Source organism: Anser cygnoides, chromosome 26 (assembly GCF_040182565.1).
Source record: "Anser cygnoides isolate HZ-2024a breed goose chromosome 26, Taihu_goose_T2T_genome, whole genome shotgun sequence".
Taxonomy (NCBI): Eukaryota; Metazoa; Chordata; class Aves; order Anseriformes; family Anatidae; genus Anser; species Anser cygnoides.
In genome coordinates, this window is record NC_089898.1 from 5,066,868 (window position 1) to 5,094,058 (window position 27,191).

The 27,191-nt window shown below is 60.4% G+C and overlaps 3 protein-coding genes and 1 long non-coding RNA gene across 9 annotated transcripts; 3 read left to right on the forward strand and 1 right to left on the reverse strand.

Annotated features, from left to right (window-relative positions):
• Positions 1-8,974: 8,974 nt before the first annotated feature.
• LOC125181302 (uncharacterized) lies at positions 8,975-11,266 on the reverse strand. The gene is made up of 3 exons (XR_007160312.2): positions 11,082-11,266; positions 9,844-9,984; positions 8,975-9,087 (listed from the first exon to the last, which is right to left on the reverse strand). It is a non-coding gene; the product is annotated as an uncharacterized lncRNA (long non-coding RNA).
• On the forward strand, positions 9,119-13,421 carry LOC125181301 (factor in the germline alpha). 2 transcript variants are annotated; one of them, XM_066983422.1, is made up of 4 exons: positions 9,119-9,874; positions 12,145-12,297; positions 12,729-12,872; positions 13,134-13,421. In XM_066983422.1, the coding sequence occupies exons 1-4, from the start codon at positions 9,626-9,628 to the stop codon at positions 13,152-13,154; spliced, it is 567 nt and encodes a 188-aa protein (XP_066839523.1). In that variant the 5' UTR covers positions 9,119-9,625; the 3' UTR covers positions 13,155-13,421. The 2 variants fall into 2 exon arrangements, with proteins under 2 accessions (XP_066839523.1, XP_047911701.2); XM_048055744.2 differs by lacking the exon at positions 9,119-9,874 and adding an exon at positions 11,487-11,960 and having other exon boundaries at positions 12,726-12,872.
• Positions 13,422-13,596: 175 nt separating this feature from the next.
• ADD2 (adducin 2) lies at positions 13,597-25,509 on the forward strand. Of its 5 annotated transcripts, XM_066983420.1 has the most exons (19): positions 13,597-13,753; positions 14,363-14,534; positions 15,205-15,397; positions 16,000-16,138; positions 16,364-16,515; positions 16,610-16,690; positions 16,782-16,931; positions 17,018-17,161; positions 17,249-17,347; positions 17,830-18,006; positions 18,108-18,365; positions 19,217-19,336; positions 19,434-19,523; positions 19,623-19,779; positions 19,885-20,001; positions 20,891-22,092; positions 22,214-24,334; positions 25,178-25,290; positions 25,426-25,509. In XM_066983420.1, the coding sequence occupies exons 3-16, from the start codon at positions 15,215-15,217 to the stop codon at positions 21,196-21,198; spliced, it is 2,175 nt and encodes a 724-aa protein (XP_066839521.1). In that variant the 5' UTR covers positions 13,597-13,753; positions 14,363-14,534; positions 15,205-15,214; the 3' UTR covers positions 21,199-22,092; positions 22,214-24,334; positions 25,178-25,290; positions 25,426-25,509. The 5 variants fall into 5 exon arrangements, with proteins under 5 accessions (XP_066839521.1, XP_066839518.1, XP_066839519.1 ...); XM_066983417.1 differs by having other exon boundaries at positions 20,891-24,334; XM_066983418.1 differs by having other exon boundaries at positions 15,214-15,397; positions 20,891-24,334.
• On the forward strand, positions 24,193-26,878 carry SNRNP27 (small nuclear ribonucleoprotein U4/U6.U5 subunit 27). The gene is made up of 6 exons (XM_048055756.2): positions 24,193-24,334; positions 24,901-25,021; positions 25,178-25,290; positions 25,426-25,505; positions 25,762-25,826; positions 26,514-26,878. Exons 1-6 carry the CDS (start codon positions 24,298-24,300, stop codon positions 26,566-26,568), a joined length of 471 nt encoding a protein of 156 aa, XP_047911713.1. The 5' UTR covers positions 24,193-24,297; the 3' UTR covers positions 26,569-26,878.
• Positions 26,879-27,191: the final 313 nt, after the last annotated feature.

Consider the following 27,191-nt stretch of genomic DNA (forward strand, 5'->3'; position numbering starts at 1 on the left):
CCCCATTGGCCGAGCCGCGAGGGTGTGTGGCGGCGCGCGCCCGGGGCCCGCCCGCCGCGGGGGGGAGCCCGAGGGGGGGGGGCGGAGGGGGTTGGGGGGGGGGTTATGGGGTGGGGGGGGGTGGGGGGGATGTATATGGGGTGGGGGTGTTTGGGGTGGGGGCATATAGGGGGGATGTATATGGGGTGGGGGTGTTTGTGGTAGGGGGGTATAGGGGAGATATATATGGGGTGGGGGTGTTTGGGGTGGGGGCATATAAGGGGGATGTATATGGGGCGGGGGTGTATGGGGTGGGGGCGAATAGGGGGGATGTATATGGGCTGGGGGTGTTTGGGGTGGGGGGGTCTAGGGGAGATGTATATGGGGTGGGGGTGTTTGGGGTAGGGGGGTATAGGGGAGATGTATATGGGGTGGGGGTGTTTGGGGTAGGGGGTGTATGGGGGAGATGTATATGGGGTGGGGGTGTTTGGGGTGGGGGGGTATGGGGGGAGATGTATATGGGGTGGGGGTGTTTGGGGTGGGGGCGTATAGGGGGAGATGTATATGGGGTGGGGGTGTTTGGGGTGGGGGGGTATGGGGGGAGATGTATATGGGGTGGGGGTGTTTGGGGTAGGGGGTGTATGGGGGAGATGTATATGGGGTGGGGGTGTTTGGGGTGGGGGTGTATAGGGGGAGATGTATATGGGGTGGGGGTGTTTGGGGTGGGGGGGTATAGGGGAGATGTATATGGGGTGGGGGTGTATGGGGTGGGGGCATATAAGGGGGATGTATATGGGGCGGGGGTGTATGGGGTGGGGGCATATAGGGGGAGATGTATATGGGGTGGGGGTGTATGGGGTGGGGGTGTATGGGGGGAGATGTATATGGGGTGGGGGTGTATAGGGGGAGATGTATATTGGGTGGGGGTGTTTGGGGTAGGGGTGTATAGGGGGGATGTATATGGGGTGGGGGTGTATGGGGTGGGGGCGTATAGGGGGAGATGTATATGGGGTGGGGGTGTATGGGGTGAGAATTACGGGGTGGGGGTGTATGTGGGGGAGATGTGTATGGGTTGTGGAATTATGGGGTGAGGAATTATGGGGTGAGGGTTATGGGGGGTGTATATGGGGTGGGGGTGTACGGGGTGGGGGTGTATAGGGTTGGGAATTATGGGGAGGGGTATGGGGGGGAGATGTATATAGGGTGGGGGTGTATAGGGTGTGGAACTATGGGGTGGGGGTGTATATGGGGTGGGGGAGTAGAGGGGGTGATGTATATGGGGTGGGGGTGTATATGGGGTGGGGGAGTAGAGGGGGTGATGTATATGGGGTGGGGGTGTATTGGGTGGGGTGAATGGGGGGAATGTATATGGGGTGGGGATGTATGGGGTGGGGTGTATGGGTTTGGGGGATAGCTATGGAGTGGGGGGATATGTATGGGGTGGGGGATTATGGGGTGGGGGAGTATGGGGTGGGGGCGTATAGGGGGAGATGTATATGGGTTAGGAGCATGTATATAGGGTAGGGGTGTATGGAGTGGGGTTGTATGGGGTGGGGGAATGTGTATGGGGTGGGGAATTATGGGATGGGAGTGTATGGTGTGGGGAGAGTATGGGGGGAGATGTACACGGGGTGGGGAGTTTATGGACATGGGGGTGTAAGTGGAGTAGGGGTGTATGGGGTGGGGGAGTATGGGCTAGGGGATGTATATAGGGTGGGGGGTGTATGGGGGGATGTGTATATCAAGTGGGGGTGCATGGGGTGGGGTTGAATGGTGTGGGGAGGATGTGTATGGGGTGGGGGTGTATATGGGATGGGGGTGTATGGGGTGGGGGGGTGTATGTGGGGTGAGGGTTGTATGGGGTGGGGGGTTTATGGGGTGGGGGCTTTATGGGGGGAGTGAGGAGATGTATGGAGTGGGGGGATGTATGGGGGGGATGTATATGGGGCGAGGGTGTGAATGTGTGTGGGGGCAAATGGAATGGGGGATGTACGGGGTGGGGGATGTATATGGAGTGGGGGGGCAGGGGGGATGAATGAGGTGGGATTATTGGAGGATGTTTATGGTTATGGGGGTGTATATGGGGTGGGGAGATGAATGGAATGGGGGCTGAAGGGGGAGTGAATGGGGTGGGGACTGTACGGGGTGGGGTGAGTGGGGTGGGGGTGAATGGAGTGTGAGGGGGAGTGTATGCGGGGTCTGTATGGGACTGGGGGGTGTATAGGGGGTGTAGGGGGATGTATATGGGGTAGGGGGTGTATGCGGGGTAGGTGGGACTAATGGGGTGGGGACTGCCTGGGATAGGGCTTGAATAGGATTGGGGGCACTAATGGGTTGGGGAGCGAATGCAGTGCTCGGGGGGGTGCAGGGGGTGGTTGGGGGGCACCAGCCCGTCCACGGGTGGGCGACCCCATCCTTCTGCCCCCGGTGCCTCATCCCGCGGGGCTTCCTGCTGGCCCCGAGGACGTGCAGGGCCCCGAGGACACGCGGGGACCCGAGGCCATGTCGCAAGGAGCCCTACGAGGGCCGGGGCACGTCTGGCACCGCCAGGCCCCGGGGCAGCTGGCGGGGCCGGGGGCAGGCGTTACCCAACCTCCCCCCCCCGAGCTCCCCCCGCTCCCAGCTCTGCCCGGCTCCATCCCTTGGCGGCTTTGCCTCGTGGGATTTCTTTCTGAGCGGTCATTTACATCGTTTTATTATTATTATTTTTTTTTTTCGGGGGAATTGAAACTGCATTTCAAAGGAAAGAGAGGGGGAGCAGCAACCCGGAGAGACCGCGAGGAACAAACCCGAGCCCGACGCCTTTTATTTTTCCGGGCACTCCGGCCCTTCCCAACCTTTCCCACCAAGCGAGAGCCGGTGCGGGGCTGGTTTCAGCTCCGGCTGCCCCGTGGCAGGGGATGATTCCTTTTAATCTTTCCGGCGTGACTCCGTTTCGCTTCCCCCTCTCATCCAGCTTTCCGCTAAAGACCCAAACTCTCTGCGGTTAAGCCGAAATGAAAGCATTGCCGAGCCTAAAAATAGCGAGGCACATCTGTCTGCTTTTCTTTTTTTTTTTTCACATGTTTTACGAAGGAAGAGGCTCTACGTGCAAAATCAGGAGCCCGGCTGCCATCTGCCCTGCCCCAAAACTCCCCCAAATTTGCCTTCCCTAATCCCAACCTCCCCCAAAACCGGCCGCGAGGGCAGCACGGGAATTTCTTTGCGCATGAAGCAGGAGCCGGTCTCTGCCCCGCGCCCGTCTCCAAATAGTTTTCTGTTAAAGGGAGTTTGTAAAGTGAATATTCCACCGTGGTTCACGATTCCTTTCACACCACAGAACTCGAAATCCCAATCTCCATCCTTTAGAGCCAGCCGTCCCAGCCCCGTGCAGACTGGCAGGAATCTGGCAGCGTTTCAGCGCCGCGCTCCTGGGCGATTCCCCTAATGCCATTCCTAAAATGACAGCGGCGAAGGCAGCGTGCTCGCTCCGATGGAGGGCAGGATCCCGGCAAAGGAGGCTGCGCTGAATCAGCTCTTTGCCCACGGCGGGTCAAGGCGACGGCACCGGTGCCACTTTATCGTGGGGAAACTGAGGCACGGATGGGGACGGCCGCAGGGAGCCCGGGTGGCACGTGGTGGCCACGGATAGTCTGGGAGCCGGCACTAATCCTGCCCCGTGATTCACCCGCATAGTTTCCACCATCTCGTTCGCCGTGCACGCCACGCGTCCTGTCCCAAAAGGAAACCCCGGCCGGGGGAATGCCAACGGGGACCTTTTGTTCACCTCGGAAAGCTTCAGCTCGCCGGCGCCCAACCCAAATCTCTTGGGGCTGGAAATAGAAAACCAGTCCGATAGCTCGGCTTTCTGGGCAGCCCACACCAAGCCCTGGCTGTGCCAGTGGAAATCCGTCCATCTGTCCTGCCAATGCTCATATCCAAATTCCCACCTGCTGGCACCGAAAAGCTCTGGCTGCGGGTGGTCCCCCAAGGGGCTTGGGGCTGCTCGTGGACGGTGCTGTGCAGCCAAACGGGGCTGAGCTCTTTGTTTTGGGGTGGCACGGTAAATTAGAGGAGATTTTGCCGCCACCCTCGAGCTTTCGCACGTGTTTTGCCTTGCTCTGGTTCTCTTCTGTCTCTGTCACCTTTGGGTGTAAGCCTGGGAAGGTTTCTATAGGGGGCTGCTACAGGGGATGGGGAGCAGGGGCTGCTATAAGGGACGGGGAGCTGAGGCTGTCTCAGCACCAGAAAATGCAATTTGCCCAGCAAGGGAAAGCTGCTGCTGCCCCCGGATGCAATGGGGAGAGAAGGGATCAGAGCCGCTGCCTCCGGGCATCGCAGTCCCCAAAGCCTCAGGAAGGTCCCCAAAAGCTGGAGGCGGTTCGGGAAGGATGCTGGACCCATAAGCATGATTTTCTGGTGCCCCTCTGAAGCTGGCGTGGCCGAATTCACAGAGAAATCGAGCAGCCCCTCACCCCAGAGGGATCCTGGCTCTGCTCCTGGGGTTGGAGAAGGGTGCGGCCCTGATCCTGGCACCTCCTGCAGGTCAAAAGTCCCGGCAGGGCCACGGGGCTGTGAGTCACGCCGCCCCCAGACGAATGGCCCCGGTGCCCGGCACTTTCCCAACCAAACCTGGTTTTGTCACCAAACCTGGCCTGTGCCGTGCTGGGGACCTGGCGTCTCCCAGGGGAGCATCCCTTCGGCCCCGCTGGTGGCACCCCGGGGACCGAAGGTGGGCGTGAGGATGCTGGCTCTCTTGTAGGGTTTGGATGCTCAAAACCATCCCTGTTTTTTTTTGTTTTTTGCTTTTTTTCCCTGCTACACCGGCTGGTTTGATAAAATTCAAAGTGCCCCTGGCTGGGCAAAGCGCTGGAAACCACCGTGAGGAGCCCCCAGTGCCCCTTGGAGGGGGTCGGAGGCGCTGCTGTTGCTCGACCCGCAGGGATTCCCACGGGCAGGTCCCAACCCGCTCACCCTGCCCAGCGCCTGGTGCTGAGCATCGATGTCAGGAGAGCAAAGCCGCGTGTGGACGCCCCCCCCGGAGCCTTTCTCGCTGCCGCAGGGGCTGCACAGCGTCCTGGCAGCATGGGCAGTGGGATAGGGGCTCCAAACCCGGCTTGGTTTGGGCAGCTCCAAAAAAACCACAGGCTGGAAGCAGTCAGAGAGCTCAGGGAAGGGTTAAGGAGCCTTTGGGGCCTCGGGGCAAACCCCCTCCTTTGGGCACCATCAAGGACTCTTTTTTTTTTTTTTTTTTTTTTAACGTTTCCAGCTGCAATAATGTCAAAACACCAGGGGAAAAAAAAAAAACAAAAAAAACAAAAAAAACCCCACACTCTTCCACGGAACTCCAGAAGGTTTGGCAGCCACGTGCAAGCAGCGCCCAGCATCCTCCCCCTGCAAGGAGAAATGTCGCGCCCCCTCCGGACATTGGGGCAGCGAGAACGCTCCGCTTCCGCGCAATCACGTGCCTTCCTTGAATTCACACTGTGCTGGTAAGCGCCCCAAATCTCACAGCTGTGTCAGCTCCCTGCATGGCTCGGGACCATGGGGCCAGGGCCAGCTCTCCTCCACCCTTCCCTAAATTCTTCAGAATCGGGGTTTCGTGGAGCATTGCCCAGCGGCGTGGGCTCAGTTCCTCCTACAGGAGGAAGCCGGCTGAAGCGGCCGCACATCCTTCACACCGAGGACATCGCAGCCAGTCCCAAGGCTTAAAAAAAACCACAAAACCCCACAAATCTGGGGATAAAATCCCCTTACCTGAGCGCAGCTCTTCCCGCTCGCCGCCGCCATCGTGCCCCCCTGCGCGGTGGCACCGGGCGCCTTTTGCTTTGCGGGGAGCAGGGGGCAAGAGGCAGCTTTATCATCTCTGATCCCCAGCCCTGCGCGCCAGCACCCAGGTCATTGGCTGGGCACCGTGGGGATAAATACAGGATTTTAGCAGCCATGGCTTTAATCCCACGCAAAATAATGGAGAGGGGGTGATGGAGCTGGGGAGCAGCTCGGGGCAGCTCCTGCTGCGTGCCCCAAATCCCGCCCGGGTGTTGCCGGCACAGGGATGCGGCTCTCCAGGACGGGGTCGCTTGGGGATGCCCGGTCCCCCGGGGGCTTTTGGCGGGCACGCCGGTGGCTCGTGGGCTGGGCGTCATTGTCACAGCGGCCGCATCGAGTGGGTCACCGGGTGTCACACCTGTTTGCACGGCCAGAAATAGAGGCTGTGTCACCGGCCAGCCCCGTGGCGGCAGGGACAGTGTGGTGACATTGCAGGCTGCCCTGATTTTTGGTGTGGTTTTACCGATTGGTCCTCTCCCTTTTATTTTATTTTTTTTGCAATATGTATTTGCAAGGGGATATTTGTAGGGTGAGCCCCAAACCATGCCGGGGCAGCCTGGATCCTGCTAACACCCCGCAGGTGATGCAGCAGCTGGGAGATGGGGTTTGCACGTGTGCATGTGTGCACGTGTGCGTGCGGGGCAAGGGCACGCATCCGCCCATGCGGCTCTCACAAGAACGCCCCGCACTGCTCCACGGCAGCCCCTCAGCTTCTCGGGGGGGCTTTTGGGGTGGGATTCAGGTAGGGGGAGATGCTGGGGTGCCAGGGGAGGACAGAGCAGCCGCAGCAGCCGTCCCCAGCCCGCGGCCCCGTGCTCCGTCCCTACGTGACCGCGGGCATGCACGGCCCCGCTCCGCGCTCCCGGAAGAGGAGCTGGCGAGCAAAGAGGTTTAGGGCTGATGCGCTCCTTAATTCTATCCAACAGGGATTAACGAGGCGGGAGGGAGGGCAGCACTGGCCGCCACAGCCGAGCGGAAGAAATCGCTCTCCGCAGTAACCCAGGCGTGCAGCGAGCAGCGTGATTTTCCTGCCCGGCCATGCAGAGGGAAGGGCAAGGCAGAAAATGCCTTTGGGGAGGAGGGGAGGCAGCCAGCACACTGTGCTCCCTGCGTCTCCCAGCCTCGTGGCCTCTTTTCTTCCTGTTCCCGCTGGGGACGTCCCCACAGTGCAGCAGAACCCCCCCCGGCACCTGCTCATGGTGCACCAGGAGGAGGGAGGCAGGAGTCGGGTGGTGCTCGAGGGATCCAGAAATCACCTTTTCGGGTGTCCCAAAGGTGATGCTCGCTCTGTGGTGCAATTGCAGCTCTGATGTTGCAGCCAGAGAAGGGACGGCAATTGTTTCTTGTCTGAGGTTTCCCCATCACAGGCTCATTGCTGGGGAAGCAGGATCTGCGCGTGGGCTCGGGCACCACCCAGACATGGCAAAGGTTAAAGCCAGCCCCAGAGCTTGGTCCCTGCTCTGGGCCCGGCACCTTCCCTTTGTAAGGTGAGGTGCTGGCTGGGGAGAGTGCAGCAGAGCTGAGCCCCATCCATCCCCATCCCCATCCCTATCCTGATCCCAACCTCATCTATCCCATCCCAATCCCATCCCCACCCCCATCCCATCCCCATCCCCATAGCCGTCCCCATCTCTATCCTCATCCATCCCCATTCCTGTCCCTGTCCCCAACTTTATCCTCATCCATCCCATCCCCTTCCCTGTCCTTGTCCCTGTCCCCATCCCCATCCTGTCCCCATCCTCATCCTCATCCCATCCCTTTCCCTGTCGTCATCCCCATCTTGTCCCCTTCCATCCTCATCCCCAGCCCTATTCCCATCCGCATCCTTATCCCCATCCTCATCCATCCCCATCCCTGTCCTCATCCCCAACCCCATCCAACATCATCCCCATCCTGTCCCCATTCATCCCCATCCCCTACCCTGTTCCTGTTTCCATCCCCGTCCCCATGCCCATCCCCATCCCATCCCATCCCCATCTCATCCCCATCCCCATCCCACCCCACCCCATGTGGCCCCTGGGGACAGCCCCGCTGGCAGCAGCACCCAGCACAACCCCGCCGTGCTCTCTGCAGCCGCTCCAGCTCCCCCCGAGCAGACCCAACTCCCACCGGGGCTTTTTGGCAACGCTTTTGCATTACAGAAAACCCTTTTATCTCCCCCAAATCGCCGTGCAGGAGGAGGGGAAAGCCGAAGGGCCCCTCCTGAGCGCGGCTTTTAGTTCGCTGACACAGAAAGGCTTCTTCCTGCAGGGGAGGACAGAGCCGCCTTTGTTCGGGCCCCGCTGCTGCTGCGGAGGAGCTGGAACCAAGTCCTGGGCGCTGGCGGCGTGACAGTGCCGCTCCTGGCACGTCCGCACGGCAAGCATCGAGGAAAAGCAAAACGTGATTGGGGAGCGTGGCTGCAGGGGCAGGACGCCCTTTCCCAGCACATCCCCGTGGATTTTTGCCTCCTCGCATGGTCCCAGCATGGATTTTATTTTACGGGCTGCGTTTCACCTCCCTCCGTCACACAAAAAGCTGGGTCACGGGGAACTGAGCGACCCTAAAACGTCCCCCACTGCCCCCACCCCACTTAATCCCCACTGTCCCCATGCCCAACAAACCCCATTACTGTCCCTGCCGGCTCGCTCAGGGACAACTTGAGCGTCTGGGGCTGCGTGGCCGGGACTGATCCTGCACAGGACCCAGCATTGGTGGGTGGCCGGGGACTGGGCGCTGCGCTGGGAGCCAGCCCCAATCCCAAGCCTGCGCGGCTGAAGGCTCCCCCAGAGCCAGCCCTGGGCTTTCCCGCATGAATCCCTGCTCAGATTTCTGCCCCAAGCAGCTCCTGCAGTGGGAACCTTGGCCAGGACGGGAGCTCCGCGGCTCTTCCCGGAGCTGGGCCCTATGGGGCTGAGATAAGGTGCTCTGGGGCTGCTGATACGGTTATCACCGTGGCACCTACGGTGGTGGCTTTATTGCTGTGATGGCAGGAAAAAGCCCTTTATGTCAGCAGGCTTTGCCTGCACGAGTTGATAAAGTCGCTGTGGTTCGCCTTATTGCCACCTGAATTTCCCCTGCTCCCGGGGACCAGAGCTGTGCACGGGTGAGGAATTGGGCTGCCGTGTGCAAGGGGTCTGAAGTGTGGGATGTTGGAGAAATTTGGGGATTTCTGCTCGTGGAGCTGCTCAGCATGAGCAAAATTGCTGGACGAAGCACGTCTGAGAGCTCGGGGGGGTTCTCCCAGGAGCTGCTCCTGCAAATCCACGAGCGGCGGAGTCAGGAAAGGCTGGGGGCTGCATCGGGGTTCTCATCGCTGTGCTGAAAAAAAATTTGGAAAAGTGACTTCCAGGCTCCTTCCCCGGGAAAAATGCACCCCGATGTCATGTTGCAACTGAGCCAAAGCTGGGCACGACTGCAGCTGGTCCCCAAGCGGTCCCCAAAGGGACCCCAGAGGGATGCTGACCTCAGGGGGGATGCTGATGGGGTTAGCTCCCCGCATGTAGGTGCGGAGGCAGAGGAGCAGCATTTACACCATCATAAAGATTTTGCGCAAGGCTCTGGGAGCAGATGAGGCCACACCACGACTGGCCGTGCTGCCCTGAGCGAGCAGGGAGCAGGGCGCAGCCCAGCCCCATTGGGTCCCGGGGGGATTTTCACCTCCACACCATGCTGGGACGTGCCACCGACCTCCCAAAGGGGCCCTTAAAGGGATTTTGCCAGCCCCCGTCCCACAAATCCCCCTCCGATGGCTTGATGGAGGCATTTTCAACCCGAAGGCACAAGGGAACGGAGGCCACGTGGCATTGAGGCTCGGGTGGAGGCCGGATGGGGACGCAGCAGCCCCGGCTCCCAAAGGATGAGCACGAGGCAGGATCCGGCCCGCAGCCCCCGGGCACCACGGGGCCCGCACGAGGCTACGGCTCCCTCGGGATCCGGCACCCGTGGGGTGGGGATCGGGCTCCTCCCCGATGAGCTCTGCCCTCCCTTGGGCAGCGTCTGGGACCGTGCCAGGGCAGATGGTGCTAATCGTGTGTCAGCAGCTGCCCCGCTGCAGGATACGGCCCCGGCGCTCACCTTCCCCCTTCTGCTGACCTTCCTGGCGAGGGTAATTAGAAACCTCCGGGTAATTTTCCAGTCTCGTGATAACAGCAAATGTCAGCCCCCGGCGGGCAGCGGGGCCGGCAGGACGGACGTGGTGCTGGGGGTGTGGTGGCCCTGGGGACAAGAGACCTGAGGCTGGCTCCCCTATGGGGTCTGACAGCTTTCCGAGCAAGCTGCAGGCCAGGGATTGTTCAGGACCCTTTATTTTTTGGGGGTTGAGCTCTCCAGGGTGGGGGGAGCCCCGTGCTGGTCACTCAAGGTTGCCCCTTGTTGGGAGTGAGCCCCAATAACCAGGGCCCCTAATAGCTGTGGCTGCTAATAACTGTGTCCCCAATATCTGTGACCCCAATAAGCCCCTAAAACCAATGTCCCCTAATAATCATGTCCCCCAAGAACTGCAACCCCTAATAACTGTGACCCCTAATAACTTTGACCCCCTGAGAACCACGACCCCAATAATATCACCCCTACTAACTGTGACTCTTAATAACGGTGACTCCCTCAAAACCATGACCCCCTTATAACCATGGCCCCCAGTAACCCTGACCCCCAATATCCATGACCTCCTATATCTGTGACCCCCAATATCCACATAACCCCCAATAACTGTGACCCCCCCAAACCCTGACCCCCCAAAACAATGACCCCCCCTATAACCATGGCCCCCAATAATCCTGACCCCCCAATAACCCTGACCCCCCAATAACCCTGACCCCCCTATATCCATGGCCCCAATAACTGTGACCCTTAAGAAGTGACCCCTAATAACCACGACCCCAATAAACAATTCCCTACTAACCTTGACTCCTAATAACTGTGACTCCTAGTAACCGTCACACCTGTTAACTGTGACCCCAATAACTATGACCCCAATACCCATGACCCCAAATAGCTGTGTCCCTCCAAACCATCACTCCCAGTAGCCATGACCCCTCTATAGCCATGGCCCCAATAACTGTGACCCCTAATAAATGACCCCTAATAATCCCGAGCCCTAATAAACGTGGACTTCCCAGTGGGGTGAGTCTCGCAGCATTGTCCCCCACCCCATCCTCGGTCCCCTCGTGTCCCTGGGGCATCCCATGGCACAAGCATACCCCAGTAACTCCCCGTGCCTGCACCAGCAGGGGAGATCTGGGGGCTCGAAGCCCCATCCCCACTGACGTGTTTGGGTTTGGGGATTTCTGTCCCCTGGGATGGTGTGGGCTCACCCCAAATGGGATTTTCCAGCAGTTCAGGAGGCGGCTGCGAGGACCAACACTGCCATCTACCGAGACCTGCCTCCCGGCCATCACACAACGCACATTTTTATTGCCACCCCTAAAAATAAAAAACCCTATTCCTGCATTTTTGGGGACACGAGACCTCCAAAAACCCCATTCCTCCCTTCTAGGCAGTGGCCACCCATCCCCGGCGCATCGGGGCTCATCCACCACAAGGCCCCAGTGCCCCCGGGGGTGTTTTAGGAGGGAATTTTGGGGTCACGCTGCACAACTCCAAGGTTTTAGGGTTTGGGGTTTTGCAGGGACACCAACAAACCCCGGACGTTTTCTCCAGTGACACCCCCACCCACCCCCTGCTTGTGAGAGAGCCCCCAAACGTAAAGCCCCCAAATACTGGGGCCTTGGGACCTCTCCCTATTTAACAGGAGACTTTAGGGCCGAGGGATGAGCTTGGACAGTCCCAAAACCAGCATTAATTTGGGCAAAGCAGCTCCCCCGCCCCACTCGTTAGCCCCAGCTGGGCACCAGGTGCGACCCGTTAGGCGGGGTGTGTATTTAAGGGAATTTTGGGCCTTTTGGGGGTATTTTCAGTAGGTGGTTGTGTTGTGTGTTGGGTGCAGGCACAGGTTCTTCTTTTCCCTGGTTATGGGGGAGCAGAGCAGGGCAGTGGGGGGGCCGGGGGTCCTGCTGGCCACGCCACCCCCTGAGGTGCTGGGCACGGTGCTGAGCCAGCGCCACGGCCCCCTGCCGTGCGTGGCCCCCATCGCCCGCCTGCGCCGCGGCCCCACGGGGGGCTACGAGGCAGAGGGGGACCTGGCGGGGGTGCTGGAGCGGCGGCGGGTGGCCAACGCCAAGGAGCGTGAGCGGGTGAGGACCCCCCCCAAAAAGAAACCTCATCCCTCACCCCCAAATTCAAACCAGATTGATCCCAATGGAGCGGTGATGCTCGGGGACACCGAGGAATGGGGTTGTGCTTTTCCATCCGAAGGGGAACCCTGAAAAATAAAAAGGGGGGGGGGGTCACCCCCCCCATTTTTTTCCCCCCTTATAGATCAAAAACCTCAACAGCGGGTTCTCGGCGCTCAAAGCCCTCGTGCCTCTCGTGCCCCGCGACCGCAAGCCCAGCAAGGTGGACACGCTGAAGGCCGCCGCCGAGTACATCCGCCTGCTGCGTGGGGTCCTGCAGGACACGGGGGGCCTGCAGGTGGGACCCCCCCAAATCTGTGGGGGTGGCTTCAGGGGTGCAGCTGGGGGGCTTAATTTTTAGGGTTTTGGGGAACGAGTGGGTTTAAAAGTGGCTTTTTTGGGGGGGGGCTTCTTTTGAGGTTGGCCCCTTTTTTTTTTTGGGTGGGGGGGCTTTGCTTAAAATTGGGTTTTATTTAAAATTGGCTTTTTGGGGTTTTTCATTTAGCAGGTGGCTTTGGGGTTGCTCTGGGCAGCCTAACCCACACAAAACATCTCCAAATCCCTCAGTTACTACTTCTGGATGAAAATCCTTAAATTTTTGCAAGGATTCTAATTTTGGGGGTGTGCCTGTAGTTTTCTTTCCCCTGTCCAAGCTTCACTTTTTTTTTTGTCCTTATTTTTTCCCATTTCTTTGCCTTTTCACCCCGTTACCCCGGTGGCCCCCAGCAGCAGGAGGACGGAGCGGCGCAGGTGCTGGGTGACAGTGGGGGGGTGCTGCTGGGGGGGGACTGGCCCCTCTCTGCCTCCCCGTGTCTGTGGGGTACCCCCATGCCCCAAACCTGCCCAGGGCCATCGCAGCAGAGTGGGGAGCTGGTGAGTTGGGCCATGGGAAGAAATTGGGGGGGGGTGATGGTTTTGGGGTCCCCCAAGGGTGGGTGTCCCATGGTGAGGGGGTGGCAGCACCCAGGGGAGCTTACGGGGAGCCCCCCACTCGTGTTTCTTTTAGAAACATCCAATTTCTGTCTACAGAAATAAGGATTTGCTTAAAATCAGCCTTTACCCCTCCCCCAAAATATTCCAGTTGCTCCAAAATAATGCAAAAAAAATATATTAAAAAAATTTTTTCTTTTTAAGGTGCTTCCAGCCAACCCCTAAAATTTAAATCTGGGGGTGTGCTGCAGAGGATGGTGTCCTGAGAGGGTGTCCTGTGACCTGCGTGGGACGTGGCGATGTCCCTGCACAGATTTTGGGGTCCCAGAGCCGGGATGGATCTGACCCCCCCGAGCTGCCCCCGTGTGCAGCGGGGCGTTGGTGTCCCCAAAGTGTTGCTGGGGGGGGGGGGGGGCGACAGGTGTAATTGCTCATTAAAATATAACTAGGGATTAGCACTGTGCTCAGGTAGCAGGGCTCACTAACAACCCCCCCCCCAAATTAATCTCCAAATAAAACCTGACTCTTTTTGGGGTGGCAAAAGCCTGGCTTTGTCTCCTTGCCCCCTCCCCGGCTGTTTTATTGCAAAAATTGAATTTTCCTGCGTGGGTCCTCCCCTCCCAGGTTCCCCCCCCACCTTCCCCAGGGCCATTTTGGGGTTGTGGCAGCAGAGGGAGCTCGGCAGGCGGAGGGAGGTGGCCTTTGTCATCGCTGGTGGCGCTGGAGGCTGGCGAGAGGGGACCGCGGGCGTGGGGGCGCGGGGGGGGGGGGGACGGGGCCCCCCCCATCCGGGGCTGTCACCCGTGGGAGGATGCTCTGAGGAGGTGGGTGAGGCGCGGCAGCCCCCTGCATCCCGGATTTGGGGCGGGGGGTGGGGGATTTGGGGTGTTGGGGGGGCCGTGCACCTGCTTTGCCCCCCCCCCCCCCCAGCCTCAAGGAAAGGGAAGGGGGGGGTCGTCTGGGGGGGGGATGCTGTGGGAGGGGGGATTTGGGCCCAAAATAGGGGGGTGGGGGGAAGCAGCGGTGGTGCTGGGGGGTCCACCTGCAATGGGGTGGGGGGCACCTGCGTTTGCCTCGCCCCTCTCCCCCCCCCCCCTCCCAGTTTTCTCATTTCTTTTGTCTGGATGCGTGCGGACACAGCAAGGGGGGGGGGGGCGGCAGGCCTGCCCCCACCCCCATCCTCCTGCACAACCTGGGGGTGCCCCCCATCCCCATCCATCCCCTGGTGATGATGGGGGGGGTTACAGGGCTGTGCCCCCCCGGGAATCACCCATTTTCCAACCCCCCCCCCCCATCCGCCATCCCCAGCGCAGGGCTCTGCGGCTGCCGCAGCGGCGCTGGGTGCGGCGCGGGCGGGGGCGATGCTGCGGGGGGGCCCAGCCCCATTTCCCCCCCCCCCAGCAAATGATGCGCTTCTGCCCCCTCCCACCCAGCGGCCACGATCGCGCGTGGATGCCCAGGAGGATTTTTGGGGGACCCCGGAGCTTGGAGCTGCTGCTCGCCACCCCCTCCGCGACCCCCCCCTCTGCGCTGGGGTGGGGGCCACCGAGGACCCCCCCCGGGATTTTCAGCCTAGGAGCGGCTCCTGGTGCAGGTTTGCTGCAGGTTGGTGGCGTGGGGGGGTGCGTGGGGCAGCAGGCTCGGCTAAAAACACCTTTTGGAGGGGGATAACGCCCCCCCCCCCCCAGGATTTGGGGGGGGATAACGGCCCCCCCAGGATTTGGGGGTGCACGCAGCAGCCTGGCTTTGGGCAGCAGGCACACGTCGATGCTTGGCGTGGGCGATGCTTTGTATTTTTTTTTTTGGGGGGGGCGGGGGGGTGCGTGGGTGTCAAAATATTTCCTTTAAAACACAGCAGTGAGGTGCTGGGGGGGGCAGCGCCGGTGGTTTGGGCTCTGCGGTCGCCCACCCGCTGCCATCTCCCCTTTTTTGTGCCCCCCCCCCAAATAAATAAATAAAAAAAAAAGGGTGGGTGCTGCGGGGGCTTGGGGGGCTCCGTTTGGTACCGTGGCTCCCATGGGTGCACCGAGCTGCCCGTTCTCACCCGGGCCCACCCCCGCTGTCCCCGTCACACCGAGGGCCCGGTGCGGTGCCGGCAGGGCGGGGGCCACCCGGGGCTTATCAGCGGGGCGCAGGCGGGGGCTGTTCTCACCCCATTTCTTCACGGCCCCTATTTTGGGAAGTGCTCACCGCGGGGAAGCCTTCTGGGGGGGCTGCGGGGCTGGGATGTGGGGGGCGATTTGGGTGGGGTTTGGGGACCCAAAACCGTCCGCAGGGCCGCCAGGATGAGCACGGCCGCCAGCCCCGAGCCCCTGCCCTCGCCCCCCGCCCCGGGACCCCGGTATTTTGACCGCTTCGCCGAGGGGGACCCCGAATACCTGCGGGAGCGCAACATGGCGGCTGACCTGAGGCAGGACTTCAACATGATGGAGCAGAAGAAGCGGGTCACCATGATCCTACAGAGCCCAGTGAGTGGCCGTGTCCCTGGGTCCCCATCTGTACCCCGTGTCCCCATCCACCCCCCCCATGCCCCATCCCCGTCCCCCCTGCCCCAAAAGCGACTGCCACCCCATGATGGCTCAGGGCATGTCCCCACCCGTCTGCTGGTGCCACCACAATGGTGACATCGCTGCCACCAAGCTTGTGGGGCTGGTGGCACCGTGCCACCAAGCCGGTGGGGTCGCTGGCACTGCATCGGTGGTGCCACCGTCACCATGGTGCCGCCGCCTAGCTGGCGGTGCCACCACCGTCATGGCACTGAGCTGCTGGGGCCATTTCCACCAAGTTCATGGTGTTACCGTCACCATGCCGCTAAGCCCTTGGTGCCACCGTCACCATGACACCAAGTCCGTGGTGCCACCTCTAAGCCCTTGGTGCCACTGTCACCACAAGCCTGTTGTGTCACTGTCACCATGCCACCATGCCGGTGGTACCACTTCCACCAAGCCGATGGCACTGCTATCACCCACCCGGTGGTGTCCCCACCCCGGTGCCACCAGCCGGTCCCTTTTTGGGCACTGGTGTCCCTTCCCCTGGGGACCATGACGCCGGCGGGGCCGGGGCACTGCAGTCTTTTAGGGAGGAGCTGGAGAGCCTCATCCAGGAGCAGATGAAGAAGGGGAACAACTCGTCCCACGTTTGGGCCCTGCGGCAGATCGCAGACTTCATGGCCACCACGTCCCCCGCTGTCCTCCCCACCTCGCCCATGGGTACGGCTGCACGTGGGGCAGGGGGGCAGGAAGGTTTTTTTGGGGAAAACGAAACCCATTTGGCGTTCTTGAAGGTTTTTATTTAGTTTGTGGGATTTTAGGGGAGAAAACGCTCCCTAATGGTCGTTTTTTTTCTTGTAGAAAAGCTGGGAAATGGTGCTGGGGGTTGGGAAAAAAAAAACAAATGACGTTGTCCCCTTGTTGTCACCTGCTGTCCTTGCCCAGGGCTGGCCTCCGTGACGCCCATCAATGACCTGCACGGCCCCGACGCGCCGGCCCTGGCCAAGGGCGAGCGGCTGATGCGCTGCAAAGTGGGCAGCATCCATCGCCTGCTCGACCTCTACGGCTGGGCGCAGCTGGGGGACGCCTCTGTCACGGTGAGCGCCCCCCCCCCCCCCCGTGCAAAACACACCCCATTTTATTATTTTTTTAAATTTTATTTCCCTGCATTTGTTTCTTTTCCCCGTGCAGCTGCGGGTGAGCAAGGAGCAGGAGCATTTCTTGGTGGCCCCGCAGGGGCTGGCGTGCAGCGAGGTGACAGCAGCCAGCCTGGTGAGCGTGTCCCCAGCCTACCGGGGGGGGGGGGAGTTTGGGGTGGGGACAGGGCCGTGACAGGATCTGAGCCGCCGTATCCCCGCTGCAGATCAAGGTGAACGTGCTGGGGGACGTGGTGGAGCAGGGCAACACCGGCTTCGCCCCCGATGCCCGCGCCTTCAGCTTGCACGCCGCCATCTACGCCGCCCGTCCTGATGCTCGCTGCATCGTCCGCCTGCACACGCCGGCCACCGCGGCGGTAAGGGGGGGTCTGGGGGCACCGTGCTGTGTTGTGCTGTGCCATTCAGTGCCGTGCCGTGCCGTGCCATGCCCGCTGTGCCCCAGGTGTCGGCCATGCGCTGCGGCGTGCTGCCCATCTCCCGCGCCGCCCTGCTCCTGGGGGACATCGCCTACTTTGACTTCCGCGGGGAGGTGGAGGACGAGGCCGACCGGGTCGAGCTGCAGAAGTGCCTTGGCCCCACCTGCAAGGTGGGTTTGTTGGTTTTCTTGTTTGTTTTTTGGCTCCCTTCCCTGACCCCCTGCGACCCCACTGATCCCCCGTGCCCTGTGCTGCAGATTCTGGTGCTGCGCAACCACGGGGTGCTGGCGCTGGGCGACACCGCCGAGGAGGCTTTCTACAGCATCTTCCACCTGCAGGCAGCCTGCGAGGTGCAGGTGAGAGATGGTCCCCAGGGTGGGCACTGAGCTGGGCACAGCCCCTGCTGCTGCTGCGGGGCCCTGGGACCGTGCACGGAGCTGTGTCGGGTGTCTTGGTGCAGTGCGAGGTGCTGAGACCGTGCACTGAGCTGTGCTGGCTCTTTGCTGCCAGCATGGTGCTGCTGATTCGTGCACTGAGCTGTGCGTGGCCTCTGCTGCCACCACAGGGCTCCAGGACCATGCACTGAGCTGTGCCAGGTCTCAGTGTCCAGCGTGGTGCTGGCAGAGTGTGCACTGTGTGAGCTCTTTGCTGCCAGCGTGGGGCCCTTGGTCCATGCACTGAGCTCTGCACAGTCTCTGTGACTGGCACAACGTCCTCGGTCCATGCACCGAGCTGTGCACGGTCTCAGCCACCAGCACTCGGTCCCATCCTGTGGACACGCTCAGTGCTGTGCCCCCCCCAGCTGCTCCTTGCAGCCTCTACCCGCATCCCCCCGCAGGTGTCGGCGCTGGCGAGCGCGGGCGGTGCCGAGAACCTCATCGTGCTGGAGCGCGCCAAGCACCGGCCCCACGAGGTGGGCTCGGTGCGCTGGGCCGGCAGCACCTTCGGGCCCATGCAGAAGAGCCGCTTGGGCGAGCACGAATTCGAAGCCCTCATGAGGATGCTGGACAACCTGGTGAGCACCGCGGGAGCACGCTGCCTCCCCTCGCCCCCCCCCAGCAGAAGTGCCCTAAACCCCCCCGAAAACACCTCCTTTGACACCGTTTTGCTTCGCAGGGTTACCGCACCGGCTACACCTACCGCTACCCCTTCGTGCAGGAGAAGAGCAAACCCAAAAGCGACGTGCTGATCCCCGCCACGGTGACGGCCTTTGTCTTCGAGGAGGAGGCCGCCCCCGTCCCCGCCCTGCGGCAGCACGCGCAGAAGCAGCAGAAGGAGAAGACGCGGTGGCTCAACACCCCCAACACCTACCTGCGGGTCAACGTGGCCGAGGAGCAGCAGGGCAGCGCCGGCAGCCAGAGGACAAAGACGATGGTCTGGGGCCGGGGATTGTTTGGGAATAGTCCTGGCTTCGTGCTCCAGGGGGAAGCACCAAAAAAAAAGGGAGGCGGGAGGTGCTTGGAGCATTGATTGCACCAGAATTTGGTGTGCTTGAACCCCTAGGGGTCCTCCACGAGTGGGAAATGCTGAAGCTACTGACTTTGGTTAATTCCTTTATTTGCCCCAGAGTAATTTTTGTTTTCGAAGTCCACCTCCAGCACCCAGTGCCGTGGGCTTTATTGGGGTTTGCTTCCCATAATATGCATTTATTGGGGCCTCCTCTCTCCACACCACTCATTTATCGAGGTTTCTTCACAACATGCATTTATTGAGGCTTGCTCTCTTCATGACATGCGTTTATCAAGGCTTGCTCTCCACAACACGCATTTATTGGGGATGCTCTCTCCATACCACACACTTATCAGTGTTTCCTCTCCACGACATGCATTTATGGGGGTTGACTCTATTCATGCTATGCATTTATCAAGGTTTCCTCTCCATGATACCCATTTATTGGGGTTTACTTTCCTCATGCCATGCATTTATCAGGGTTTCCTCTCCACAAACAGCATTTATTGGGGTTTACTCTCCTCACGCCATGCATTTATCAGGGTTTCCTCACCATGATACCCATTTATCAGGGTTTTCTCTCCACAATGAGCATTTATTAGGGTTTACTCCCTTGATGCCATGCATTTATCAATGTTTCCCCTCCATGATACGCATTTATTGGGGTTTACTGTACCCATGCCATGCCTTTATCAGGGTTTCCTCTCCATGACACCCATTTATTGGGGTTTGCTCTCTCCACACCATGTGTTTATCGGGGTTTTCCATCTCTGCAGTGGCTGAAAGCAGACGAGGTGGAGAAAGGCAGCAGCGGGACCGCGATCCGCATCGAGAACCCCAACCAGTTCGTGCCCCTCTACACGGACCCGCAGGAGGTGCTGGAGATGAGGAATAAGGTGCGGGGGGTGGGGGGGGGGTCAGGCTCCGACATCCCTGGGCACGGGGCTGCGGAGGAGCAGTGTTTCCCTACCTCTCTCTGCTTCTTGCCTGCAGATCCGGGAGCAAAACCGGCAGGACGTGAAGTCAGCCGGGCCCCAGTCGCAGCTGCTGGCCAGCGTGATCGCCGAGACGAGCCGCAGCCCCGTATGTCCCCGCCGCCCTCGTCCCCATCGCCCCCATCGCCCTGGGTCCCTCCCCGTGCCGGGGGGGTGACGCTGCTCTGGGGGGGTGGGGTGTGTTCAGTCCACAGAGAGTCACTTGGCGGATGCGGAGGCCAAAGACGCGTCCCGAGAGGAGCCCCCCGCCGAGCCGGAGCCCCCGAACCCCTTCAGCCAGCTCACGGACCAGGAGCTGGAGGAGTACAAGCAAGAAGTGGAGAGGAAGAAGCTGGGGCTGCACGGTACGAGCCGGGGAGGGGAACGGGGGCTTCACGGATTCCAAAGCTCCTTTTGGTGTCTGCAGCTATCAGACCTGGTGGATGGCAAGTCTGTCTGTATGCTTGCAGGCGAGAAGGACACGGTGGTGGAGGAAAGCCAGGGATCCCCCCAAAAATCACCCCCGGCATCTGCACCACAGAGCCCGGCCAAAAGCCCGGCCCCGTCGCCCACCAAGCCCTCAGAGGGTGAGTGGGGGGGCGAGCACCCGCGAGCCCAGCAGAGAGGAGCAGGGGGTCTTCATCCAGCCGCTGAGGCAGGGGGATAAGGGGGGGCTGCAGCAGAACCCCCCCCGAGCCGCAGATATAAACGTCACTGTGTCCGGGGGGGAAACGTGCCACGAAGGCACCGAACCCACCGCGTCCCTTTAGCATCACGGCTGGAGGATTTCAGCGTCCGCTGGTGGCTCTGTGGGGTGGTGGGGGACACCCCCTGCTCCCCCCTAAAGCACCGACCCCAGCAGCATTCTGGCATCGCAACGCATGTTGGTGTTTCCGTGGGTCGGGGCGCGGGGGCGGGTGGCTCCTGGCAGTCTCATCGTGTCTCATGGTGTCTGTCTGTCTGTCTGTCCGTGTCCACAACGTCTTCCTTTCTCTTCCCTCCACGTGTCGCTTTCACCCAAGGAGTTACCTCTGCCCCTGAGTGCTTGTCGCCGTAGTAAGTACGGGGAGGCCTCGTGCCTCGCCGCGCTCCCCGCTCGCTCGGGGGGGACCTTGCTCTCCGCGGCCCGTTCCGCAGCGCCCCGCTCAGGGTCTGCAGGAGGAAATGCCTTGGGTTGCCTCGTTTTTTTGGTTGCTGCCCGCTTTTATGTCCAGCAGCGAGGCTGGGAAGGAGGGCTCAGCTCTGCCACAGCTCTCCATCCTGCTGCTGCTTGTCCTGTAAGGGGGAAAGGCTTAGGGAAGTGACGCCAATAGCAGGAGGGGATCAGGCCTCAGTGCTTTTTGCTTACAGGGGCCTAATCCTGCTCTTGCCCTTGATAAAGGGGGGGGGTTTAAAGTTGGCTTCCAGCCTTAATAGCTCTCTGTAGCATCAGCCAGCGCTGCCCTGGCCCTCATCTCTCCCTTTTCCCTTGCCAAGGTGACAAGAAGGTGGAGGACGGCCAAGCTCCTGCCGACTCCGCCACTGAGAAGGAGCCGCCACCAGCGGTGGTGAACGGGAAGGAGGAGGAGCAGAGCACCGAGGAAAGCCAGGGCAAAGGGGGGGACCAGACGACCACCCCGGCCAATCCCGACGTGGATGCCCCCAAGGAGAAGAGCGAGACGGTGACCAGCAGCCCTGTCTCCCCCGAAGGCTCTCCCTCCAAATCACCCTCCAAGAAGAAGAAGAAATTCCGGACCCCGTCCTTCCTGAAAAAGGGCAAAAAGAAGGAAAAGATCGAATCTTGAGTCTCCTCTGAGGCTTCCCACTGCCGGCGCGGCTGAGCATCCCTCCGGACGGCTCCTGCGTCGTGCGTCTGGCCGAGGCGCAGCCGAAAACCCCGGAGGCTCCCGGGGTACTCCCGGCACGAGGCACCTCGTCCCACGACACCCGCTTCGGAGGCAGCCACTGAGCTTTCGAAAGATTGTGGCCCCTGTTTGCCGCTTGGGGAAATACCCACTGCCATCTCCCCGCTCCCACGAGCACTCCCTCCTCCCTCCTGGGCACGGGGTTTGTTTTTCCCCCCTGCTGCTTGTAGAGCCTCCGTGCAATGTGGGGCGCAGCCCGGATATGCTTGATTTTGAGAAAGAAAAGGGTGTTTTGTCATCGTCGTTTTTTTTTTTTTATTATTATTATTATTACTGTTAACCTTTTGTTTCAAGCTCCGCTGGATTGGCGCTGACTTCGCCCATGGCACAGCTTTCCGCCGGGGTGATGGGATCAAGCGGGATGCCGGAGGATTGCTCTCCCCGAAGGAGAGGCCGAGGTGGTGGGGCTGGGGCCCTTTCCTTCCTGGATTGCAATCTTCCCCCCCAGGCTGGAGAGCCCCCTCCAGTCCCCTTCTCCTGGTGCCACGGTCTCACACGTTTGCTGCCTGGTGAAGAGCAGCGAAATTTCACACTGCTGGGGAAGCCCCCGCCACACCGCACCTGAGAACGGAGACGAAAAAAGAGCCTCGGGGAAGCGTCCGTTGTTATTTAAAACTGAGCAAACTTCACTCACTAAGTGCTACTTTGGGATGAACATACGCTGCCGATTCACTTCTGTCAGAGGCACCGTCGCGGCGGCCGCCCCGCTCCCCCCGCACCGCGTCACGGCGATGCCGGCACGTGGACGAGGCTGTGCCCGCGTTGGCCCCGTCGGTGAGTGCCTGTCCATGTAGAGAGCACGAGAGTCACGTCTGAAGCCGAACCCCTGCTTTTCCCTAGCTCCGGACTCCCAAGCACAAGCTGAACCCCTCTCTGGTGTTTCCTTCCCACCCAGCCTTGCCGCCCTGTGAGCATCATTACCACCTCTTGGCAGAAAGAAGGAAAAGCAGCGATGCTGACTTGCTCTACGGCCTCTCCACTACGGGAATTTAGGGAACAAAGCCAGCCTGTGTCCCATCATGAGCCACGGGGCTCCTGTGGGGCTGGGGCTTCCCTCCACAGCTCAAACCTCGGACTGGGACTGAGGCTGCGGCGGGGAGCCCCCGAACCCCCTCTCTGAGGGCACTGGGTTTTCCCAACCAATGTTCGCCCTGCTATGTTATTTCCAACACCATGTTTGCATAGTCTTCTCACTGCTGCAAGGCAGCTTTTGGCTTTTGTGTCCCCCCTGGAAGAGCAGAAAGGCACCCGTGGGCGAGGTGGATTTTTGGTGGCACTCGGGAACACCTCAGGCAGGGAGTTGGGCTGGTGCAGGCAGCTGGGATCAAGCGGAGGAAATGTGTAAGCAGGGGTCGGTTTTCTTTGCAGGGCTGTAGTTTGGGGTGTGTCAGGCACATTCTGAGTGGAATAGTCAAGTGCAAAAATACAAACCTGGCAGGAACATTCTCCCCCCAAGCCTGGAGCTTCAGGGCAGACCCGAGCCTGGGAGAGCATTTGCCCTGCCCAATGTCCCCAAGCTGCAGCGCTAACGTTAGAGCCGGGGCTCCAGAAAGGGCTGGGAGGCTCCTCTGGCTCCCAGGGGAGCCTGAACACCTAAATTCGATATCTGAGAAGGACGGTGTGAGTCCGTGTGCTGTTGCCTGTGTTCAATATATAGTTTATATTCAGCAGACTGATGTGCAACCCCCAGGCCCCGCTTTGTAACTGTTCCTGTAAGGTGTAGTTTACTGCCGGTGATTTCAAGGGTCCTGGGAACCATGTTCACCACCTGGCCACCACGCAGGGCTGCAGCGGCTCCCAGGGCGGTTCCTGAATCCCAACACTGCCTCACTGCCCACCGCAGGCCCCATGGCTGTGTGGTGAAACCCAGGGCACTTTGGGCAATGCATGCAGTGCAACCCACGCGTAGGTACACGAGGAGAAAGGCTCAGAGGGCTGGCAGCGTGATGTGCAGCCCCACTGCTTAGCTATTAGAAAGAGTCACAGGATCCTTTATTACAGGATCACAGCAGCGTTACAGCTCCCCTGCCTGCCAAGGCCTCCCCATCCCTTCCCATTTTGCCCTCCTTTGCTTCGCTGCTTTCTTCTTGCCCATTGTGTGAAGCCAGCCTGGGCAGTGCCAGGGCTCAACCGGCCCCAAAACGCAGTGGCTTGTTTTCAGGGCACCGTCCTGGCTGTGGCTGGAGCTGAGCCATCCCCTGCCAAGGTGCAGGGAGCAGCCTGGAAGCAGAGAAAGATGTAAACTATAGAATCACAGGATGGTTGAGGTGGGAAGGGACCTCCAGAGACCGCCTAGTCCAACCCCCTGCTGAGCAGGATCACCTAGAGCATGTTACACAGGATGGCATCCAGGCTGGTTTTGAATATCTCCAGAGAAGGAGACTCCACAACCTCTCTGGGCAGCCTGTTCCAGTGCTCTGCCACCCGAACCGTAAAGAAGTTCATCCTCACATGGCGATGAAACCTCCTGTGCTTCAAAGAGGCCTCGGGGCACCACCATGGCCAAGTGTGGCACTGGAAGATGCCGGAAGGTTTGGCAGGGCCCACACCCGTGCTGTGGGGGTTCGTGGCTGAGGGGGGAGGCTGGTGGGTGACGGCTGGTGCTGGGTGCGCTGTGTAATGCCTGCCTGTAAATAAACCCGAGTTCGGCACCCGCTGCGCTGTGTTGTCAGGGGCGGGAGCAGAGACGCCATGGCGCTCCACAGCCATGGGATGGGGTGGGGGGCATGGCTTCCCAGGATGGGTTTGGGGGGGTCCCGGCCTCTCCGCGGGCCTGGCCCCGTATCCTCCGCCTGTGGAGGCCGAGCGGGGCTTGCCGAGGCCGAGTTGGGGGCGTTCAACCCCCCCCCGACCGTGTTGGCGGCGGAACCAAAGCGCGCGGGCGCCGTTTCCTGACGGAGCCGGGGGGGACACGGAACGCGGCGGACAGCGGAAGCCAAGGGAAGTGCGGGAGGAAGTGAAGGCCCGCCGGGCGGCGCCATGGGCCGCAGCCGCTCCCGTTCGCCTCCGCGGCGCGGTGAGGGGAAGGCACCGGGACCGGCACCGGCACCGGCACCGGCACCGGCACCGGGGAGAGGCCGGGGAGGGGCCCCGGGGGCACGGGGAGAGGCGGTGGGGAGGGCACGGGTCTCTGGGGGCCGAGGGTGGGGGGAGTGCAGGGCCCGACCCCATGGGGCCTGCTGCGGGGAACGGGCCCGGGGGGCACCGGTGGGACCGGGCGGGGCCCCTGAACCCCTCTGAGCCCGGCCGGGGCTCTGGTGTGCGGGTGCAGTGCCTGGACGTGGTGAGGGGCTCGGTGTGGGCAGGGGGTGCTGCTGCCTGGGGGTCTGGGGGTGTGTGAGGGGGTTTTGGGGGGATTTGTGGGGGCTTGCGGGATCTGGGGGGTCTGGAGGGATTACGGGGGACTCGGGGGGGTTAGGGGGGGCCTGGGGGACTTTGGGGGAGTTTAAGGGGGACTGGGGGAGGTTGGGGGGATTTAGGGAGCCTTTGGGGGGGTTTGTGGCCGGGAATTAATGGCAGAAGCTTGGTGGCAGTGCAGGGGAGAAGGGGGAGCCACCTTTCTCCTGCTGTGCCTCCCTGCAGACCGCAGGCGCTCGCGGTCCACTTCGAGGGAGAGGGAGAGGAGGAGGAGGGAGAGGTCACGGTCCCGGGACAGGGACAGGAGGAGGAGCCGGTCTCGCTCCCCACACAGGAGACGGTCCAGGTGAGGGAGAGAAAATGGGGGAGAGGGGCAGAACATGGCGGGGGGATGTTCTTGGTTCCAGCATCACTGTTGGGAGGGAGCGGAGCGTGGCACGGGGATGTTGCCAGCACCCCATTGCAGCTGTGGCGCTGAGACCTGTGTGTATTGCAACGTCAGGTCGCCGAGGCGGCACAGATCCAGCTCCTCCTCCCCACCGCGGCTGAAGGAGAGGCGAGACGAGGAGAAGAAGGAGATAAAGGACTCCAAGGGCAAGGAGCGCCAGATCACGGGTAAAAACGCAGAGTCCTGGTGTGTTAACTCACCCCTGGCTCTGTTAGATTGTGGCCAGCACAGAAATATTCTTTATTCCTGGTTGATGCTCGTGGCTGCAGGAGGTGGACTCTGATATCTCGTTGCCTTTTCAGAGGAAGATTTGCAAGGCAAGACGGAAGAGGAAATCGAGATGATGAAAATGATGGGGTTTGCCTCTTTTGACACGACAAAAGTGAGTGCAGGCTGGGATCAGCCGGAGCAGCAGGCTCATTCCCATGACGTTTGTACACCCAAGCACGAGTCTCGGCTGTCAGGACTCCCAAATTGAGTGTGGGGCTCACCCTTTACAGCCCAGAGCTCTGGCACTGATGTTTTTTTTAACTTGTCCTGTGTTAACCGCCCTCATCCCTCCCGTGCGCGTGCTGTCCGTTTTCCAGGAAGGCTCGAGGCGGCACACTCGGTTTTTGACGATTTTCCTTCTCTTTCAGGGGAAGAAAGTAGACGGCGCCGCGAACGCGTACGCCATCAACGTGTCGCAGAAGAGGAAGTACAGGTTTGTGTCTCAGCACGCCGGGAGGCTCACTGTGCTGTGGCAACTGCACCGAATTGCCACGCTTTTCTGATAAAAAATAACCTTGTTTACGAGGTAAAGCAGTTAAGAAGCTTAAATCCAAGCTGCTGTCTGTAGGCATAAGCAGGGGGCGATCTGTTTTCTTTTGCCCTCGGTAAGGGCAAACAGTTTGGCTGGCAGAGCTAAGAGGCCTCACGTTTTTCAGTAAAAACCCAAAAGCAGGAAGACAAAGAGCACACAAGCATGTGGCACACAGACAGGACGTGCTGGAGGCGGCTAGAGCAGGGCAGAGCTTGGCTCTCCTGCTTCTTTGGCTAAAGAAAGACTTCGTTAACCCCATTATCTGCGAGGTAGCCGGGGTGTGGAGCCTCCAGAAGGTGCGTGGCCAGGCTTCAGGTCGAGTCCTTCTGTCATAGCTGCTGAGCTCCAGGTGCTCAGCCCCTGGTCGAACACGTTGGGTCTCAACAAGGTCAGGCAGAGCTGGTTTTGTGCTTTTGTTTGCACAAATTGGTGGGGAATTGGATTCCCTATGGCTTCTCCATGCTGTCACAACCCCCGTCAGGCGTTTTCTGAGCTGGAAAGCTGCCGGGGGATCAGAGCTGGGAGCCCCCTGGGGTTTCGGTGCTCCTGGCTCGGTTCCCGATGTTGTTTCCCTTCCTCCCGCCGCAGGCAGTACATGAACAGGAAAGGAGGCTTCAACAGACCGTTGGACTTCATCGCCTGATGCTGGGCTCACTCTGCAACCCGCGAGGAACGGCCCCGCTGCCGAGCAGCACCGCCTCCTGCACCTGCTGGTGGCTCAGAGACGGACTCCTGGCTTCTCCCCGTGAAACGATTTTGGGGTTATTTATAGTGAGATCGGGTCTGCTCCCCCTGCCCTGTTGGAGGAGGGGGTCACACGCACGTGGTTTCCTGGAGCCGTTGTTTTTTGTTGCGTTCGGTATGGTTTGTTCCTGCCAGTTGTGTTTTTCCCATTGTGTTTTTATTTTAAATAACTCAGTGTTGTCCATTGCAATTAAAAACTGTATATATTTTTTCTTCTCTCTAACTGTGACACCACCACTCAGGAATAAAAGAGGAGGCAGCTGGGGCCACCCAGAGTCACCACATGCAGCAACAGCATTAACAACCCGTCTGCATTTGGGGCAGAAAAGTGTCCATTTACTTTCTCTTCACATATTTATGGTTTACCCTTGCTTGGGCAGGGTTTCTCACCTCAGAGCTACACTTTCAAGCCTCTTGTGAGGGTTCTGTCACGTCCTGCTCAACAGAAATTACCACGAGCAAGCCTACTGTGCCAACTAAGGGAAAGAGATGTATGGATATTGCTGAGCTCTTCTAGATTGT

Excerpts from the sequence above, each read along its gene's own strand:
- LOC125181301 (XM_066983422.1), top strand. The coding sequence starts at position 9,626 with ATGAGCACGAGGCAGGATCCGGCCCGCAGCCCCCGGGCACCACGGGGC. Across the intron at positions 9,875-12,144 it reads TGCTGACCTTCCTGGCGAGG|ATCAAAAACCTCAACAGCGG; the intron begins GTAATTAGAAAC and ends CCCCCCTTATAG. Across the intron at positions 12,298-12,728 it reads AGGACACGGGGGGCCTGCAG|CAGGAGGACGGAGCGGCGCA; the intron begins GTGGGACCCCCC and ends GGCCCCCAGCAG.
- ADD2 (XM_066983417.1), top strand. The coding sequence starts at position 15,215 with ATGAGCACGGCCGCCAGCCCCGAGCCCCTGCCCTCGCCCCCCGCCCCG. Across the intron at positions 16,932-17,017 it reads ACACGCCGGCCACCGCGGCG|GTGTCGGCCATGCGCTGCGG; the intron begins GTAAGGGGGGGT and ends GCTGTGCCCCAG. Across the intron at positions 19,337-19,433 it reads TGCTGGAGATGAGGAATAAG|ATCCGGGAGCAAAACCGGCA; the intron begins GTGCGGGGGGTG and ends TCTTGCCTGCAG.
- SNRNP27 (XM_048055756.2), top strand. The coding sequence starts at position 24,298 with ATGGGCCGCAGCCGCTCCCGTTCGCCTCCGCGGCGCG. Across the intron at positions 24,335-24,900 it reads CCGTTCGCCTCCGCGGCGCG|ACCGCAGGCGCTCGCGGTCC; the intron begins GTGAGGGGAAGG and ends GCCTCCCTGCAG. Across the intron at positions 25,291-25,425 it reads CAAGGAGCGCCAGATCACGG|AGGAAGATTTGCAAGGCAAG; the intron begins GTAAAAACGCAG and ends TTGCCTTTTCAG.